At 42.7% G+C, this 16,108-nt stretch overlaps 1 protein-coding gene across 27 annotated transcripts in view; it reads right to left on the reverse strand.

Annotated features, from left to right (window-relative positions):
* Positions 1-16,108, reverse strand: part of RPRD1B (regulation of nuclear pre-mRNA domain containing 1B) — a 76,968-nt gene that overhangs the window by 35,218 nt on the left and 25,642 nt on the right. For all 27 annotated transcript variants that reach the window (XR_007472377.1, XR_007472374.1, XR_007472370.1 and 24 more), the window contains one exon: positions 10,831-11,006. Coding sequence is in view for 6 of the 27 variants with exons in the window: in XM_049699994.1 (XP_049555951.1) it covers positions 10,831-11,006 (176 nt within the window). In the remaining 21 variants the exon portion in view is untranslated. The remainder of the gene's footprint in view (positions 1-10,830; positions 11,007-16,108) is intronic.

A 16,108-nucleotide genomic window follows, 5' to 3' on the forward strand; every position in this document is an offset into this window, starting at 1 on the left:
GGTCCACACTTTTTCCTAAAGATGCTGAAAGAAGCTGAATAAGGAAGAGAACAAATAAGGAGGCTGGCAGAGTCATAATGACATTTGGCTGGTACCATCACTTCTTTACATGAAGCAGGCTGTAGGTACCTCAGGGACTTCGTAAAGGTTTCAGGTTGACTCATTATAAGCATGCACATTTTTGCCCTAATCATGGAAAAAGACTCTTTCTGACCTTATTTCAGGCCCTACATTTTATAAGGAAAAACAAAGTCAGAGATATAACGTAGAAGATTGCAGAGTATGCCACAATCCAATTTTACTTTCTTCAAAAATCACAACTTGAAGTGGGAGTAGAAGGCCCACCTTAACAGGAGTAGGAACATTCATAAAGACTAAAATAGATCTTTGCTCAAAATAACATGTACCCATTGGGTCAAATAGACACCTAGACACAAGAGCTCAAATTTCTGTAATCTGAACTCTGCTCTCAAAGTTATGATCACTCGGGCTTCCCTGGTGGCACAGTGGTTGAGAGTCCGCCTGCCGATGCAGGGGACACGGGTTCGTGCCCTGGTCCGGGAAGATCCCACATGCCGCGGAGCGGCTGGGCCCGTGAGCCATGGCCGCTGAGCCTGCGCGTCCGGAGCCTGTGCTCCGCAACGGGAGAGGCCACAACAGTGAGAGGCCCGCATACCGCAAAAAACAAAAAACAAAACAAAACAAAAAAAGCTATGCTCACTCAAGTCAATACTATAATAAGAATTGCTATTTTCCCACATCTGTTTCAAATGTAAACAGATAAAACCTAGAAGAGAGCCCTATTTGTCTGATTAAACTATTCAATGTTCATTCCTTCATAAAATGAAGATTAATCCTTAACTTGTGGATATATATACACATATTAAAGATATATATCTTCTATCTGTCTGTCTATAAAGCTCAATAAAGTTCTAGACTGCCTAAGATGCTTTGAAAAAGATCAAGAACGCTTAAGACAGAAATGCCTACTGGTGGCAAAGACTTTGAAATGCATATGACCTGCAGGGTACTTAGAGACAAGCAGACATCTGCACACATACAGAATCAATTTTTAGAAATTTATAGGAAGGAAATAATCCAGACTAAAAGTTAGTCAAAAGTGGGGGCGGGGGGGAGAAAAAAGAAACAGTACAATAAAAATAATCATTGAATATCCAACCACAGATATTCAAGCATCCATTTAAAATGTTTATAAAGTTTTTGTCAATAAGGGAAAATGATCACATAAAAGTTTTAAAAAGCATGGCATTATGATTATTTTAATTTTAAAATAGGAGGAAAAAAATAAAAGAAATATACCAAAACTAAAAGTAGTTATCTCTGGGTCGTGAGATTACAATTTTTTTCTTTATACTTAATTTTTCTACGTTTCCTATGATGTGCTTCTTTTATAATCAGAAAAAAAGAAAAGAGAAAAAACTGAATATTAGTTGAATAAGAATGGATGTTTTCAGACAAGCAGTGACATGGGGCCCGGAGGCTGTTTTGACTCAATATGTATATGCACTTTATAAATAAATATGAAAAATTAGTGCTACATACACCAGCTAAAACTCAGTGGAGCTGTTTCAGGAAGGAGGAGGATTAATCAAAAGTTGAACTATAAACACAAAAACAACACTGTGGCTAAAAGTATGGAATTCCAGGGACTTCCCTGGTGGTTCAATGGTTAAAACTTCCCCTTCCAATGCAGGGGGTGCAGGTTTGATCCCTGGTCAGGGAGCTAAGATCCCACATGCCTCGCGGCAAAAAAACCCAAAACATAAAAACAGAAGCAATATTGTAACAAATTCAATAAAGACTTTAAAATTGGTCCACACCAAAAGAAATTCTTTAAAAAAAAAAAAGTATGGAATTCCAGCTGGGAGAGCTTTGAAATCACATCACTTTTTTCAGTGTAAAGTCTCAAATGTCAGTGAACCATGCCCTTAGGTCACCAAGTAAGTGAAGTACATTATATGGGGCATTTTCCCCCCTGGAGTGACAAGAGATTAATATAGAAAGAACACACACACACACCTAAGCACACACACCGACAGATAAAAGTTCCAGCTGCAAATCTGGCCTGAGCTATAATCAGCACCTAAAATGAATGGAAGGAATCCAAGGACTAAACACTGCCTCCAAACTCCAAATTACTCACAGAAGCACACAACTCAAGAAAAGTCCCCACCTACTGGAGGGAAACCTATTTAAAAAAAAAAAAAAAAAAAAGGGTCCTACATCAAAGGGATGAAAAAGCAGTAAGCAAGCCAAGGCCTGCTGTGTGGGGAAGGACACGAGTACAAACCCCCGATCACTTGACCCATGTGAGCAGACTGACCTGCCTCAACGACTATTCTACAGCCCGTGGTGCTGACAGCACTGCTGGTCTAGGGAGGAAAGAATGACATGCTGAGGAAGGGCAGTGACTACTGCTTAGCAGGGGACCAGGCAGGGCCTCTCAGTTCCCAGGGGAACACAGTAGATGATCACTGGAGTCAGGTTTCAGGAGACTGGGGCTCTGGTCCTCACTGACTTCCTCTGTGACCTTGAACTGCTCATATAAATGCTGATCTTTGTCTTCCCATCTAAAGTGAGGATTAGGGAATTCCCTGGTGGTCCAGTGGTTAGGACTGCGAACTTCCACTGCAGGGGGCACAGGTTCAATCCCTGGTCAGGGAACTAAGATTCTGCATGCCACGCAGTGTGGCCAGAATTTTTTTAAAAACCAAAAAAACAAACAAAAACCCCCTCCGATTATAAAATGAGGATTAGATCACCTGCTCCCATCTGCCCTCACTATAATGGACGATGAGATACTGGCTTTCATCACCACGGGGAAAGGGGAGAATTTACTCCAAAGCTGACAAAAAAGGAGCTCTCTATCTCCACCTACTGCCTATCCCATTACAGGAATGAACACTTCTAACCACCTGCTCCCTGCAGGGAGGTGGGGGATGCTGCCAAAAACAACAGACGGCCAGCAGTTTGGTTTAGCGCCCCTCAGCTACAGTCAAAGACTTGCTCAAGTCTGTTATAACCAAATTACAAGCAGATACATGAAGAATCACAAGACAGCGCTGGATTCCGGGCTGTCTCCCCCTTCCCAGCCGTGTTGCCTGAAGTAGAAAGCTGTGCTCCCAAGTATTCATCACAGCTGAGGGGGAGGAGCCACGCTGGGGAAAGAGCAGCAGGCCCAAGTTCCATGAACTAGTTCTCCCTTCCTCGCAGAGCAAGAGCATGCACAGTTATAGCAGAGGGTACTCGGAACGTTTGTGGCAAAATGGGCTCTCTCAAATTCAGAAAGGTTTTTTCGAGGGCCACTTTAGAATGCTTTCATGCAACCATTTTAATCCCCCTACATAAGATGTCATGTCTCTGAAACAAGATTCTTGGGATTGCTGAAATGATCAACTCTGGCTACTCTTCTGTGTAGAGTGTCTTTCTGCTGTGACCTGACCTTATGAAATAAATAAACTAATTTTAAAAATCCACAATAAACAAACACAAACTCAATAAAAATCACAAGATGTCTGCTTTGAATTGTATTCCTGGTCTGGGCTAACTCTGGGTCTGAGTTTCTTTACCAATTCAGAAGCTGGACTATACAATCTCTAAGGTTCTGTCCAGCTCAGTAATCCTGTTAACGACCTTACCTAGACATCCAGGCCTTTGCTTTGCAGAGTGAAGCTGGCGGTGACTTTGTTGAGCGCACACGCATACATATGCGTGCCTTCTAGAGGTGTGTAAGACACTGCCTACTGAAAGGAGGCGCACGCTGTCTTCTACTGTGGTCCCTGATACCGAGGGCACCTAAACAGGGCCTTTGTAATATCAAATGCATCAGTAAGTGATAATCTAGCATCTCTTTTAAAATCTTGCAGCAGAAATTAAAGCACACCTAAATAATTGGGAAGACATCTCATGTTTATGGATTAGAAGGCTTAAGATTGTTAAAATGGCAATAGTGCCGAAAGCAATCTCCAGATTCAATACAATTCCTATTAAAACTCCAACAGCCTTTCTTGTAGAAATGGAAAAGCTGATCCTCAAATTCACACAGAATTGCAACAGGCCCCAAATAGCCAAACAATATTGAAAAACAACAACAAAGTTGAGGACTCACATTCTCTGATCTTAAAACTTACTATGAAGCTACAGTGATCAAAATAGTTGTGATACCAGCATAGGACAGACACACAGATCAGTGGAATAGAACAGACAGTCCAGAAATAAACCCATACATCTATGGCCAACTGATTTTTTACAAAAGTGCCAAGTATTCAGTGGGGGACAACAAATGGTGCTGGGGCAACTAGATATCTATATGCAGACAATGAAGTTGCACGCACGTCCCCCTGCCCCACCTCACGTCATATACCAAAATTAACTCAATGACCCAAATGTAAAAGCTAAAACTACAAAACTCCTAGAAGAAAACACAGGAGTAAATCTTCATGATCCGGGATTTGCCAACAGATTCTTAAATGTGATACCAAAACACAAGCAACACAAGAAAAAACACAGTAGAACTCACCAAAATTAAAAACTTACTACATCCAAGGGCATTATGAAGAAATGAAAAGACAACTTATAAAATGGGAGAAAACATCTGCAAAGCATTTATCTGGTAAGAGTTTAATATCCAGAACATACAAAGAACTCTTACAATTCAAGAACAAACAACCCAATTCAAAAATGGGCACAGGTCTTGAATAAACACTGCTCAAAAAAATGATACACAGGGCTTCCCTGGTGGCACAGTGGTTGAGAGTCCGCCTGCCGATGCAGGGGACGCGGGTTCGTGCCTCGGTTCAGGAAGGTCCCACATGCCGTGGAGCGGCTGGGCCCGTGAGCCATGGCCGCTAAGCCTGTGCGTCCGGAGCCTGTGCTCTGCAATGGGAAAGGCCACAACAGTGAGAGGCCCGCGTACCGCAAAAAAAAAAAAAAAAAAAAGATACACAAATGGCCAACAAGCACATGCTAAGATGCTCATCCCTGTTAGTCGTCAGGGAAATGCAAGTCAAAACCACAAGATATCGCTTCACATCCACCAGGATGGCTAGAATTTAAAAAGGACATACAGTTATCACGTGCTGAGGAGGATGTGGAGAAACTGGAACCCTCCTCATACACTGCTAATGGGAATGTAAAATGGTACAGCTGCTATGGGAAACAGTTTTGGTGGTTCCTCAAAAAGTTAAACATAGCATTCACCTTATGACCCAGCAATTCTATTCCTAGTTATACATATACCCAAGAGAAATAAAACGTATGTCCCCACAAAAACTTGTACACAACTGTTTGCAGCACCATTATTCATAATGGCCAAAATGCAGAAACAATCCAACTGTCCATCAACAAATTAATGGGTAGACATTTTTTCATATCTATACAATGGACAATTCAGCCATAAAAAGAAATGAAGTACTGATACATGCTACAACGTGGATGAACCTAAAAAACATGTTAAGCGAAAGAAGCCAGACACAATTATATGAAATATCCAGCACTGGCAAATCCATGGGGATAGAAAGCAGGCTGGCAGTTGCAAGGGGCTGGGAGGAGGGGGCGCATAGGGAATGACTCGTTAATGGGTACAGGGTTTTCTTTTGGTATGACGGAATGTGAAATGTTTTGGAACTTGATATAGGTGCTGGTTGCATAATACTATGAATGTACTGAACGCCACTGAAATGCATACACTGTTTTTTTTTTTTTTTGCGGTACCTGGGCCTCTCACTGTTGTGGCCTCTCCCGTTGCGGAGCACAGGCTCCGGACACGCAGGCCCAGCGGCCATGGCTCACGGGCCTAGCCACTCCACGGCATGTGAGATCTTCGTGGACCGGGGCACGAACCCGTATTCCCTGCATCGGCAGGCGGACTCTCAACCACTGCGCCACCAGGGAAGCCCATGAAATGCATACGCTTTAAAATGGTTATTACTTTTATGTTCTATACATTTCACCTCAATTAAAAAAAAATCTGCAGATAGGAACACATCTCCCCAGAGCTCTTCCCTGTGTGGCATATAGTCTGTGTGTGTACCAAGTGGCATGTATATCACAGAACTGTCTCCTTTCAGTTCTAGAGCACTGCTAGTCAAACACCACGATGTAAAAGAAACCAACTGATGTGTTAAGGTGGTAAAATTTTGGGTACCTTCCCCCTTTTGATTTTTTTTCTTCAATGCTTGTACAAATAGATTTCCTTCTCTCTCTCTGCTTTTCACATGCCCTGATCAGTCAGACGGAACATACCACATCATACTTTCTCCAAACAAGACAGGAACTTTGTCTGTCCTACTCTATGGCTTGTAAGCTTCTAGCAGTCACTTGGGGTAATGGTCACCTCTGTCACCCAGAAACAAACCTTCCTTTTGCTCCAAGAACTGAAGTTTAAAGGCTTTTCTGGTACCTTTGGCCTTTTCCTTTTTGAATTCACCTTCTTCTGTATCCTCCACATTCCTTATCCTCACTTCGGGGCTGCTGTTTGTGCTTCCTTCTACATGCCTTCTTTCCCATTTCTGTGTTTCCTCATGTTCATGACAAATATTAAGCAACTCTCCTTCTAACCCTGCCTGGAGTTTAAGGCCAATGTCTACCATAACACCCAAAAGGAAAAGCAGAAATAAAAGAAAAGGTAAAAAAAAAATCATCTCAAAATGAATCATGATTCTACTTCAAGGAAAAAAAAAGAAAAGCAACACAAAGGAGGAAACCCCCAGTTTCCATCAAATACTCACCTTTCTTTACTGATATATTCTTTACAACCAAGAATTAATTTTTTAATTCAACCTAGAAAATCCTCTTCTTTATGAAATAAGGTTTCATCAGGTGATAAATTTCACTCACAGAACAAATATTTACTGAGGAACAATTATGTTCCTGACGCTGTAAGAGCAGCCAAAGAGCACATAGTCGAATGAACTTTGGAAGACCTGCTGAAGGCAGTATGTTGTTCAAAAACTGCCCGTGCATTTTATAAATCTCTTAAATTTTAAATAAACTTCAGATCAAATTAATGTTAAACATTAACATATTCATTTTTCCTTGGTCTATTTTAACTTAGACACAGTGAGTTAGGACAGTCCCCTTACTTAGAACATGTCTCACATTCTACTTTAACTCCTTTTTCGCTGTTTTTCTCACACTAGAGTGGAAGCTCACTGACGGGAGAGCGTACATCATGCTCCTCTCCGATTACCTCCTGCCTGGCATGGGCTTTGTTGACTTCATGGCTGAGTAAGCAGCCCTTGAAAGAGTATGGAGCCTAATTCCCACAGGAGGGCTCCGGCACCCCGCTCCCATACCTTCTGTCTTTGCCTCCCTTCATAAATCTGTCTGCTCCAGCCTGGCTGTTCTCCATTTATAAATATATTTCCCTTCTTCAACTGCTACTTCCTTTTAAGAAAAGGCTTTAGTGCCTGCGAGGAAGTTTGGACTTAACCTTAAACCACAATCACAATTGCCAGTTGTCTCCTTGATCTATATTATATACAATCCCTCAGTTTGGTTTTATGTTCACCGATGCTGTTTACTCAAGAATATGATTTCCTTGAGGGCAGAAACACAATCTCTCTGTGAGCCATAACTCTGTCTTCTACATCCCAGGGGCTGAATCATCCTAGGCTCTGAATCATTATATTCCCTATCCCAAACTTCAGAAGCCACTGAGAAGTCTAACATAAAATTCTCAAGTGAAAGAATAAAAAGGTATGATTATTACGTAAGGAAGATATAAACTTGAAGGAAAAAAAACACCTTACGTGTTAACAAATTAGAACTTTCGGAAGAAAAGACCCTCAAGCAAATAATTACATTTCTAGAGTTCTAAGAATTCCATATTCTACGCCGACAGCAATGAAAAGATTAAAAAATAAAAGCAGGGCTTCCCTGGTGGCGCAGTGGTTGAGAGTCCGCCTGCCGATGCAGGGGACATGGGTTCGTGCCCCGGTCTGGGAAGATCCCACATGTTGCAGAGCGGCTGGGCCCGTGAGCCATGGCCGCTGAGCCTGCGCGTCCGGAGCCTGTGCTCCGCAATGGGAGAGGCCACAACAGTGAGAGGCCCGCGTACCGCAAAAACAAAACAAAACAAAACAAAAGAAAAAAATAAAAGCAGACTTCATCATGTGGCAGTTTTAAAACAAGTACTGGCAGTATTAAAAAAAAAAATGTTGAAAAGGTAGGTAACTTTATTTACTGTCCTCATCAGTAAGAGACTTTTGGAAGATTTATAAGAATTCATAGTAATAATGCATCTTTCAAGTGGCACATACTTAGCAAGTTTTATCATCACTGTAAGGATATAATGGAATTAAGACCAGTCTATTATGGGATATGAGAGAAAAATCTCAGATTCTAGGGAGTAAACTGTTCATATTTTTAGCAAACATGGATAAAGAAAGAACTAAAACCATCTTTCAACATCTTATGTTATACCTAGTAGTTTGTTTTTTTAAATGTAGCAAATTTAGCTCCACTTTTATGATGAATAGTTTTGCTCATGTGGCTGAGAGACATGGTTTGGAATAAGAACTGGCAGTTCAGAATCTGTACTTTCCAGTGGTGGGACATACCTGTTCTGATTCTTAAAGCAATGGAATTCCAATGCCCAGATGAGTAAAGAAATTTGGGCTGGAAAGCAACAAAACACACTCAAATCTCTGATCCATCTCTCTGCCTTAATGACCTCTTGTGGCATCTAGCAAACCACTGGTTCTACAGAAACCAGAATGATCCCCCAAGAAATATAGGGAGGAAAGTGCAACTATGAGGAAGGGAGACGTACAAAGAGTTAATTCACGCTACCAACCCAATCTCCTTCTCAAAGACTCTGTCCTCTATGGTAGCGTGCCATGTTCCACCCAACAGCAGCTGCTCATGATAATCAATGTCTGACAGATCAGAGAAAGCCCTTAATGTGTTGCCAAGGGGCAGTTCAACAGATGGCATGGTGACTTACAACCAGAATCATTAATTACACTCTCTTATTAGTCCCAGGGCACAGTGCTGAAAATGCTTCCTCAGTGAAAGATGAGCATTTCAGATAAATGACCGTCTGGTACTGCCTGTCAAACTCCCTTTAGGATTTCTGGTCAGTGTTGATTTCTAAACCTAAGCCATACTATTTTTATAGCCGTTTCCCATCTTCCACTTTCAAGCTGGCTAGGAATATGAAATTTCCACCACTACTACCCATCACAGCTCCTGTAGTCATTGCAGGTAACAACATGGTAAACAGCGTCCATCCTTCGCTTCCCCGCACAAGTCAGGTGACTGTGTTGAAAGGCAAACACAACCATGTCAGCCACAGGGCTAGCTCACTTTTCCCTCCCTCTGTGCCAGAGAATGTGTTTCTTTAAGTACAGGGCTGGGGGAGGGGGACCATCCCCTCCCTCCCCAATCTACTCTGTTTCTTGTAGTAAGCGACTGATTCTCCAACTCAAAACTGTCTTCCCTTCCCAAACCACTGGCTGCAACTCTTCTCCACGTCTCTTTGAGAAAAAGAAGGGCAGACACTCCTGAAAAGGAAGCGTAGCAGCTGGAAGCAAGCCAAAGTTCCCAAATGTCCACACTGCCGGTTCAGTTATCTCAAAGGACTGAGGATAAGCCACCATGTATTTAATTAAGAAGCCAGACAAACGCAAACTAGAGAAACTAGTTCTGAAGGCCCTCTCCAAGGGCACTCAGACAATGTCAGCTCAGGGTAGAAATTAGTTCCTTCTCAACAGTACGAGAACTGGGCTCCATAAACATCACTATGTTTACGTGGAATTTTAGAACAGACTGCAGACAGAGCTTAGAGGCACACTACTTATTGGCCTCAGCAAGGATACAAGTTGGAAATAAATCTCAGTATAACCCAAAAGAAAAAAAATTTCAAGCATTTACCAAATATTACCAAACAAACATTCTTTGGTTTTGCTGAATGCCTATTCTTCCTGTACCTCAATATACGTTTTGGGCTTTTTTTGGCTGCGTTGGACCTTTGTTGCCGAGTACGGGCTTTCTCTAGTTGTGGCGAGCGGGGGCTACTCTTCGTTGCGGTGCGTGGGCTTCTCATTGCGGTGGCTTCCCTTGTTGCAGAGCACCTGCTCTTAGGTGCGCAAGCTTCGGTAGTTGTGGCTCGCGGGCTCTAGAGTACAGGCTCAGTAGTTTTGGAGCACAGGCTTAGTTGCTCTGCGGCATGTGGTATCTTTCTGGACCAGGGCTCGAACCCGTGTCCCCTGCACTGGCAGGCAGATTCTTAACCACTGCACCACCGGGGAAGCCCTACAGTTGTGTTTTTTTAATATGAGTTCAAACTAAAGCAACAGTAGTACCCTAAATGCTGTTATTTAAGGCTTCATTGTTTGTTTTCTGCATTTCCATTTGTTCTTTCCTGGACATATAAAAACATGACTTTGATTTTTAACTAGGTTCAGATAATTACAATATCTGATAAGGAGCAGCTAAGCCCGTGTGCCACAACTACTGAGCCTGCGCTCTAGAGCCCGCGAGCCACAACTACTGAAGCCCGCGTGCCTAAAGCCTGTGCTCCACAACAAGAGAAGCCACCGCAATGAGAAGTCCGCGCACTACAATGAAGAGTGGCCCCCGCTCGCCGCCAACTAGAGAAAGCCAGCGCGCAGCAATGAAGATGCAACGCAGTCAAAAATAAATAAATTAATTAATTAAAAAAAAAAATCTGATGGATGTTCTCATCTCATGAATTTTTTTAAAAAGAAAAAAAAACATGTTATTTAAGGCATAATAAAAACCTCCTAATGTGGGTTGCAGGAAGGGAAACTTGGGAAGTTTGGGTCTGCCTTGCAATGTACTCACTTCTAGTTTTTTCTCCTTTTCTGACAAAACATCTTTCTGGTTCTGGGTGTACTCCACCAACATCCGAGCCAGCTGGCGTCGGTCTTCCAGTTCTGCCGCCAGGCGCCCGTTATATTCGGCTAGTAACAGACATGCTTCATCTACTGTTTTTGAAAGACGTTCAGCTGCCTCTTTGTCTAAGTACAAATGAGACCAAAAAAAAGAGAGACAATATACAATGACACAGGCATAATTGCAAACATTTCTGGGGGAGGTTAGTTTCTCCCCTAACATTCAAGTCCAAGAACAGGCCAGAACCTGTAGACAAACAATGGACTGGCTGACAGAGAAATCCAAAGGTACTCACTCCTGTCAACAAGATGGGACATTTCTGAATTACCTGAAGTGAGGCAATTGTACAAAGAGGGGAATCTGGTAAATGATTTCTAAACGCTTCTACCAAAAAATGAATAAATATAAATATCTATAGCAACAAAAGCTCTACAAATAAACAGAAAGAGATATTTAAGGTCATTTGTGAAATAATATTTCCCTGCCTCTGAGAATTTCAAAGGTGCTTTCATTCATATTATTTCATTAAATATTCTTTGTATATCCCTCTGAAATACAAAAGCAAGCACTCATTTCTTGGGTGTGGAAACTAAGACTTAACAAAAGTGACAGGTTCAGTAGCAGGTTCTTTGCTGAGGAGCTGAGACTCAAAACCACATCTATAAAATGGACCTATAGGATTCTACTTCTTAAACTATGTAAGCCTTAAACCTCTTCTTCTATTTAACAAAATATAGGGTCTGATAAGAAGCTTTCAAATGCGACCCACGCTGAGAAATACTTTATATAAATACACAAAAATAAAAGAAACAGAAGTTTCATAAAACAATACTTTCCTTAGTATGTGCAGGGTGTTCTATCTTCTAACCCATAAAAAAAAAAAAAATGTTGGTCATTATCTACCAGACTGATTTCAGGTCCAATTAATGGGTTGCAACTCATTGTTTGGGGAAAAAACTGTGCAGAAGAATCAAAGAAAGGGTATCCTTGGAAAGAAGGGGTGAACAAGGCTCAACATTAGGAAATAAGAAAAGACAAAGGACTATTTGTATTTCAAAGAAGTGATGTAATTAATTACGTGTGGTTATGGTGAGATTAAAATTTTTAAGCAGGTATACCTCATTTTAAAAAGGCCTTAAAGGATCGAGAGAGATCGGTGCTTTGAAACAAAGCACTAGAGATTCCAGTAGTTCCATGGGACAAACTCAAAGTGAGTTACACAGTGATACAGATCCAGTGCTTCCTATGAATACAGGTCGACAAGGTGAGAGACCTCAGCACTGTCATACGTTAACCGGGATTTAAGAATTCCAACACAGTTTCTCTGGCAAACAGTCTGCCTGACTTTTAGATGCCTTCTCTATGTGAATACTGGAAGATGGACTGTTGAGGGATTCCAAATTAGGCCTGATGTCAAAGATCAGGTACTTCTATGCTCCTTGGGGGCAGGGAAACAACAGGATGTTCTTGGTGGAGGAGCACTGAGCCAAAGAGAACACAAAGGAAAGAGACATCGTCAGCCGTGGAGGGTGGAGCAGACGGGACACTTACTCTTCTAGACTGGCGGTGCGGCCTGGGACTGAGCTGCTGGGGCGGGTGGGCTGCTTTAGCTTTGTCACTGCTTAGCTATTGTTTGTAATGGTTAATTCATTAAAATGTGTAAGTGCCTGTGGCAGAAAATGGCAAGGAAAACACTAATTTTTGAGATTAAAATAAATAAACAAAACCAATTCTTTTACACTCCAAGAAGTGTACAAAGGAAATAATTCATTCACACAAATAATTACAAACCAGAAAAAGAAGCTGCAATAGTTTTATGAGCTATAGAAGAATATGCAGCCAAAACGTAGCAGCGAGATGCTCACTTCGAAGAACTTACCTGTGGCTGTCCTCACATGCTCTGTCTACCCTCCCAGCCACACAGACGAGGGCTGTGTGCCTCTTTTGGCCAGCCCTTCACTTGCGCGTGGGCATCCCACCCCCTCCTGCTTACTCCAAGACTCAAGTTTCTGGGTCTGTCCCCTGCGTTTCCCCATGCCTCATCAACTTCTCTCCCTCCAGAAGCACCCCACCAGCACACACACGCTGCTCTATCTTCTGTGTGTCACTCTCTAGCTATTGCTCCACATCCCTGATCCTCTTAAAGCAGAACTTCTCAAGAGAGCTGTCTATCCTCCTGGTACCCACCTCCTCCCCTACTGCTGTCACTAAACTCACTCCAATCAAATTTTACACTCCAAATCTTCCAATTAGCCTCACGAACATGTGGGCTCCTATTGTGTGTCCAACACTGTTCTAGGCTCTGAGTCAAAAGGTAACACAAAGGACAAAAACTCTCTGCCTGCAAGTTTACAATCTCAGGGAGGAAGAGAAATAAGTAATACACTATATTTTAGTTATTCACCAGCTGAAGATAAGAACTCTACAGAAAAATAAGGCAAAGGAGGAAAAATGGGGCATTCAGAGGGAAGAAGGCAATTTTAAATAAGGTAGCCAGGGACTTCCCTGGTGGCGCAGTGGTTAAGAATCCGCCTGCCACGTGGGTTCGTGCCCCGGTCCAGGAAGATTCCACATGCTGCGGAGCGGCTGGGCCCGTGAGCCATGGCCGCTGAGCCTGCGTGTCCGGAGCCTGTGCTCCGTGGCGGGAGAGGCCACAACGGTGAGAGGCCCATGTACCACAAAAAAAAAAAAAAAAAAAAGAATCCGCCTGCCAATGCAGGGGACACGGGTTCGACCCCTGGTCCGGGACGATCCCACATGCCACGGAGCAACTAAGCCCGGGCACGGCAACTACTGAGCCTGAGCTCTAGAGCCTGTGAGCCACAACTACTGAGCCTGCACGCCACAACTACTGAAGCCCGTACACTGCAACTACTGAACCCACCCACTGCAACTACTGAAGCCCGTGTGCTCTAGGGCTCACGTGCCACAACTACTGAGCCCGCATGCTGCAACTACTGAAGACCGCGCACCTAGAGCCTGAGCTCCGCAACAAGAGAAGCCACCGCAACGGAAGCCCGCACACTACAACGAAGAGTAGCCCCCACTTGCTGCAACTAGAGAAAGCCTGTGCACAGCAACAAAGACCCAATGCAGCCAAAGGAAAAAAAAAGAAAAAAGGTAGCCAGGGTAGGCTTCACTGAGGTGATACAGAAACCAAGGGCTGGAGGTAGTGAGAGAACAAGCCATGTGACTATCTGGGGAAGATCATTCCAGGCAGAGGAAACAGCCAAGTACAAAGGCCTTTGGAGGGGAAAGTGCCTAGCAAGGAACCCATATGACTAGAGTGTTCTGAGCAGAGGGGGGACACGATCCAACTTCCATTTTAGCAGATCACTCTGGTTACTATGTTGACGACAGAAAGATGACTGGGGGACAAGCAGGCAGCAGGGAGAGCAGATAGGAGGGTACTGTGATAATTCAAGTGAAGGTGGTGACTCTCACCAGGTGGCAGCAGTGGAGGTGGTAACAAGGTGTCAGATACAAGTTGTAGCCCAGATCAACAGGAATTATGAGGGGGTCATCTACTGAGATGGAAGACCGTGAGAGAAATTTTGGAGGGAAGATGAGAAGTTTGGTTTCGGACAGGTCAAATCTGAAATGTCTTTCGAGCTATCCAAATAGTAACACTGAGCAGGAGGCTGGATATATGGGTCTCAAGTTCAAGGGACAGGTCAACACTAGAGATATAAATTAGGGGATCATTAGCATAAAAATTGTTATTTAAAGTCATCGAACAGAATGAGAGGAACTGTCAGTGAAACTAACTAGGAAAGAGGGCTAATTACTCAAAATTAAGAGGTGAAGGAGAAGGGAAGAAACCAGCAAAGGAGACTGAAAAGACACAATCAGAGAGAGGGGAGGAATGCTAGGAGAATATGCAGTCCCAGCTTCCTCCTGCTGCTCTAACATATCACCACAAACCTGGTGGCTTAAAACAACATAAATGGATTGTCTTAATATTCATTATCATGGCCCCTTCCTCCATCTTCAAAATGCATCTCTCTAACTTCTGCTTCCACAGTCACAGCTCCTCTGACTCTTGCCCTCCTACCTCCCTCTTATAAGGACCGGGCCCACTTGACTAAGCCAGGATAATCTCTCCACCTCAAGATCCTTAACTCAGTCACATCCACAAAGTCCCTTTTCCTATATAAGATAATATATTCACAGGTTCTGAGGATTAGGACATGGACATTTTGGCGGATCATTATTCTGTCTACCACACCAAGTGAGAAAGTATTTTCAGGAAGAAGAAATGATCAACTGGGCCAAATGTTACTGAGATCAAGTTAAGATTGGGCAAAAAATTCACCACTGAATTTCAGCAATATGGAAGTCACCAGCAACACTAATAAGAGCAGAGTCAGTGATGTGGAACCAAAAGAAAACGGGCAGACGGGCGGGGTACGGGGCACGGATGGAGACAGATGAGCACTGGCGATCTATATTAGAATGTTTTGCTATAAAGAACAGAGAAATGAGATGGTAGCTGGAGGAAGATATGGGTCAAGAAAAAAATTTTTCCCAAATGGGGAAAAAAATACACGTTTTTATGCTATGGAGAATGATCCAGTAAAGGGGAAAAAAAAACTGGAGATGCAGGAGAAAAGGGGAGAATTGTTGGAGCAGTGTTCTTGAGTAGGTGAGAAGGAATAGGTCTAACAGGCAGAGGGGCTGCTTTAGAAAACAGCATGCTCATCCACAGAAATAGGAAGAGAAGTGAGCCAGTGTTTATTTGTTTTGCCCAGCCACATTCAGTTGTGAACGGTGACCGCCAGGAGCTGGGGTGGGGGAAATGAGTTGTTATTTAATGGTATAGAGCTTCAGTTCTGCAAGATGAAGAGAGTTCTTGAAATTGGTTGCACAACGTGAATGTACTTAACACTTCTGAGTGGCACACTTAAGAATGGTTAAGACGGTGAATTTTGTTAGATGTAGTTCACCATAATTAAAAATCAAAATAAATAATTTTTAAAAGCCATATAAATCCTTTAAATCAGTGAAAACAAATGAAATTATATACACTGCTAGTTTTATATTAATTTGCTTCCAATTTTGCAGATTGTGATTCTGACAGTAAGAATAAATGAGGTGGTCCTTATAACAACAACAAAGTTGGATTTAACCAGGAGAAAAGTTGGGGTTTTGCCACGAGACTAGAGTGAAGGGAAAAAACAGCAAAAGGGACTGAGGGTGTGTGTGAGAGAGTGATTATAAAGACTCT

Source organism: Orcinus orca, chromosome 16 (genome assembly GCF_937001465.1).
Source record: "Orcinus orca chromosome 16, mOrcOrc1.1, whole genome shotgun sequence".
NCBI lineage: Eukaryota > Metazoa > Chordata > Mammalia > Artiodactyla > Delphinidae > Orcinus > Orcinus orca.